The sequence below is a fragment of the Hemiscyllium ocellatum genome, chromosome 18 (assembly GCF_020745735.1).
Source record: "Hemiscyllium ocellatum isolate sHemOce1 chromosome 18, sHemOce1.pat.X.cur, whole genome shotgun sequence".
Lineage (NCBI taxonomy): Eukaryota > Metazoa > Chordata > Chondrichthyes > Orectolobiformes > Hemiscylliidae > Hemiscyllium > Hemiscyllium ocellatum.
In genome coordinates, this window is record NC_083418.1 from 27619601 (window position 1) to 27623437 (window position 3837).

Genomic DNA, 3837 nt, shown 5'->3' on the forward strand with positions numbered 1-3837 from the left:
TGCTGTTCGTTACATGTAAGAATCAAAGTGCAAAAGCAAGAAATTTGAAAGGATAGCCTGTGTTAACTTGATAAAGTATTCCATTTTGGGTGATCTGACTTAATTCGAAATGCATATTTGCTATCAATACGATGGTGAATGTGTCTGGATCTAATTTGCATATAAGCGATTATGCTTTCAATGAATACATAAGAAGCAAACTCGAAATTAGGTAACAATTTGCATATGTTTAGGCCATTGCCATGGTTGTACTTCTCTCTTGATTGCAAATACGTGAGTTACAAAACATTTAAAAAGAATTGCAATGTGATGATCGCATTGATCACTTGGCCTCTATGCAAATTTTATATTCAAGGTTTATGTTTTTGGCATTAGTTTAACATAGCCGTCAAGGTATGAGCGACCTCGAATACTTTGTTGTACTCCACGCTACTTCCCAAATTATGTCAGAATCACCAACCAGCGTCTGTTAATTTATTCTTTCTACCCACTCATGTTCCATTTGGCATCATTCCCACCTATCAAATTATATACATTGTCTTCCTTCTACCATATAATCTCCCAATGACAACTATTTCACTCATTAGTGCAGTTTTAAATGAAAACAGCAAGTGTTATTTACACCAAACGAAAAACAGCAAATAATGTATAAATAGAAAATCTTTATTTATAGACTATTTCACATAAAATATACTTTTTTAAAAAATTGTTTATATACAAGTTTAGTAAAAACAAACAAGGTAACCACAGCAAGTGCACATACATGGTGTTTCCCATGCATCAAAACAACCTTCAATCAGACCGGAAAGGATTGGAGGAGGGTAACGGATAGGTAACTCTGCAGAACAAGATTACAATAAATGAAATGCAAGGCACACCATAGATAAGCATTATTGACAATGAGATTTCTTTTTTTTAATAAAAGGATTGTTTTGTTCTTGCACTCTTTGACACTGTGCTAGTGGCAGTGTTGGAGTAAGTCATGTTAATGATCTTGATTTTATTGGACTGCTCGTTTTTATTCTGCTTTCATTTATATACAAAAATAAGTCTTCATATAATCCTTGTAGTAAGAATAGATACAAAATAGAAATGTTTACATCAATTGGAATGAAAAAAAAGTATTTCAAAGTATTACGGAAGCATCAAGTAGTTTTCTTCTCCACTCTAAACCCCAGTATAAAGTTAGTTTTCTATAAATTGACTCCCAAAGGCGACAGGGTATATACGTATGTGACAGACGGATGTCTTTTATGCCACTCAGACATTCCCTTTTAATACCACACCCTTTAACAGCTATATTAGCTACACAAAAAATTGTAGAATACCCCTTTCAGACAAGCATCGCAAGGACTGTACCCTGTCAGTCCGCTCTCCATGGTCCCCTCCATTCACGGGGGAGAGCTATTTACATAATTGCACTTCAGTTATAATTGTTCGTGGCTTTCTCTTGGAAGCATCTTCAAAATGTGTGTTCCTGAGTAGTCTGTGGTCCCCGGTGTTCAGCACTCAGGAGGCTGGCAGTGAAACGAAACTCTTGGTAAACAGAAACGCGCCATCCTTCTCTCCTTTGCTCTGATCTCTTGTTAGACAGAAATGGTGACGCAGAGGTATTGGTATGCTTCCCTTCAAACATCTGCAACAGAAAGGCGAGGAAGAGGTGTGTCACTCAACACATGGATGCACAGATTGCACTTTTGTATTTAAAAAAGTAAAATTTTAAAAAGCGATCTACCATTGCAACTCCCTCCCCTATCAAACTCCACTTAAAAAAAGCAATGCAATGTATTGACAAGTCAGCAATCTGGGAAGGGGGTGGTCGAGAATCAGTCTTACCTGCTTCAGTACCTGTCAAACCAGCTGGTGAAGTCGAGAAGTTCCTGCTCCTCGGGGCTCAGGGCCTCGTAACTTCCTTCATCCGAGGAGTAGGTGGAGAGCGGCGACGCGGGGATGGAGTTGAGGTCGGTGGAGTAGCTGGGGGACAGGGTGGGCGAGGGCAGGCCGCACTGGAAGGCGGCCGACACGGCGTCGTGCTCGTCCAGCAGCTGCTGCAGCGCTCGGATGTACTCGACGGCCGAGCGCAGCGTCTCCACCTTGCTCATCTTCTTGTTGGCCGCGCCGTTCGGCACGTGCTGCCGCAGGGTCTGGAAGCCCAGGTTGACCAGCTTGACCCGGTTCCGCTCGCGCTCGTTGCGCCGCGCGACCGCCGCGGGCTGCTGCTGCGGCAGCGAGTAGCCCAGACCCGTGAAGCTCAGGCGCCGCTTGCAGCGCAGCAGCTCGGGCGAGCTCGACCTCGGCCGCTTCACCGGCTTGGCGACGCCTTTCCCCCCGCCTCCGTTTGTGGTGCCGCCGCCGCTGCTGTCCGGGGACGAAGCCGGGGAGCCGCCGTCGCTGTTGTAAGGGAGCGGCCGGCTCTCCAGCAGGTACTGACAGGAGGACGGCATGAGCTGCGAGGCCGCCGTCCGCTCCATGGACCCGCGGGATGAGGTCGAAGTTGGGGGTGGGGGGGGTGGGGGAAGAAGTGGGGCGAGGGGGGGGGAATGTGGGTGGGTTGGGGGGGGCGGGGGAGCGGTGTTCTGGAGGGAATAGTGTGTTAAATGCAAGCGGCAACAACGGCGAAGAGGAAAGGGGAAAGGTGGGCAAGATGTGGTGGTTGGCAGTTGGCGGTGTGCAGCGCTCGTGGCGTTCGCGTGGGGCTCGCGCTTTCCCCGCAAGGAGCAGGTCCTGACCCGCACCTCTCCGGGAGCCGATCTGCTGCAAACTTTGCAGGCACTCGCCCTTTTCAACACGCGCCTCCCTCCCCTCCCGTCCCCCACCCCTCCTGGAGGTGCACGCTCCGGACGAAGCCCCTCCCCTCCCCCAGCAGCAACCCTCTCTCCGATTCGCTGCCTCGCCTCTCGCTCGCGCCCTCTCCCTCCCTCCCTCGCTCTCCCATTGACATTCCACGCGCGTCGCCCCCCTCCATTCGTGCGCCCGGCGCGTGCCGGCCCCGCTCTAAATAAACAAATGGGAGCTTTTCAGCTGCTAGCTGCCGCCGCTGCGGCCGGCCGGCCGGCCCCCGGGAGCACGCGCTGCCCCTCATTTCCATAGCAATAGCTCACCACCGCCACCTCCCTACCTCCCCCACACCCCCACCCCCACCCCGCCTGCCAATGCCTCCCCGCCTCCCCCAGCCCTTCACACTCTCAGCTCAGAGCTGCAGCGATGTTCGCGCACAGCAACCGCGCTCCTTGCATCCGCATCAATGTCACTCGCGGAGGTTTATTTGCAAACGGGTGCGGACATTCGCGCTCTCTTTCAGGGGGTGGCCTCAGATTTAAGCTCGCGCGGATGCCGATCTTAGGTTTATTCTCCCAACTCTTCTTCCACACACAAACACGCACACACACCTCCCCAGCCAAAAAAAATCCATCCATTCCTTTCACTTTCATCACTCTCTCGCACTGGCCAACTTTTCTAGTCGCTTGCAAAGTCTGGCGGCGTTGAGATACCACGCGTACACCTGTTACAGAGAATACGTGTCGATTTTAAACCTCTAATTCGTTATAATTGCATAATTGATTTATCTCTTTTTGGGAGGGAGCAGCTAAGGATCTTCATATTGTACGTCAAGAAGAAAGGAACCCGAAGTGGGGTTGCAGGGGAGTGCTTTTGGGGGAAGGTACAGGAATCCCTAACGTCTGAGCGGTGCAATGTAGCGCCTACATGCAGACAGCAGCTGGAGCAGCGATTTTTTGCACTTTTCGCCGCTCAATGAAGGAGCCAGAATTAAACGTTTGAAAAAGTTCCACTTTGTCTTTTCTCCCCCATCCCGTTGTGGGAGACCCATTTGTGTAA

General features: G+C 49.8%; 1 protein-coding gene across 1 annotated transcript; it reads right to left on the reverse strand.

Moving 5' to 3' along the window:
• Positions 1 to 642: 642 nt before the first annotated feature.
• LOC132824163 (achaete-scute homolog 1-like) lies at positions 643 to 2749 on the reverse strand. Its single transcript, XM_060838437.1, has 2 exons — positions 1837 to 2749; positions 643 to 1636 (listed from the first exon to the last, which is right to left on the reverse strand). Exon 1 carries the CDS (start codon positions 2469 to 2471, stop codon positions 1842 to 1844), a length of 630 nt encoding a protein of 209 aa, XP_060694420.1. The 5' UTR covers positions 2472 to 2749; the 3' UTR covers positions 643 to 1636; positions 1837 to 1841.
• Between the last annotated feature and the right edge of the window lie 1088 nt (positions 2750 to 3837).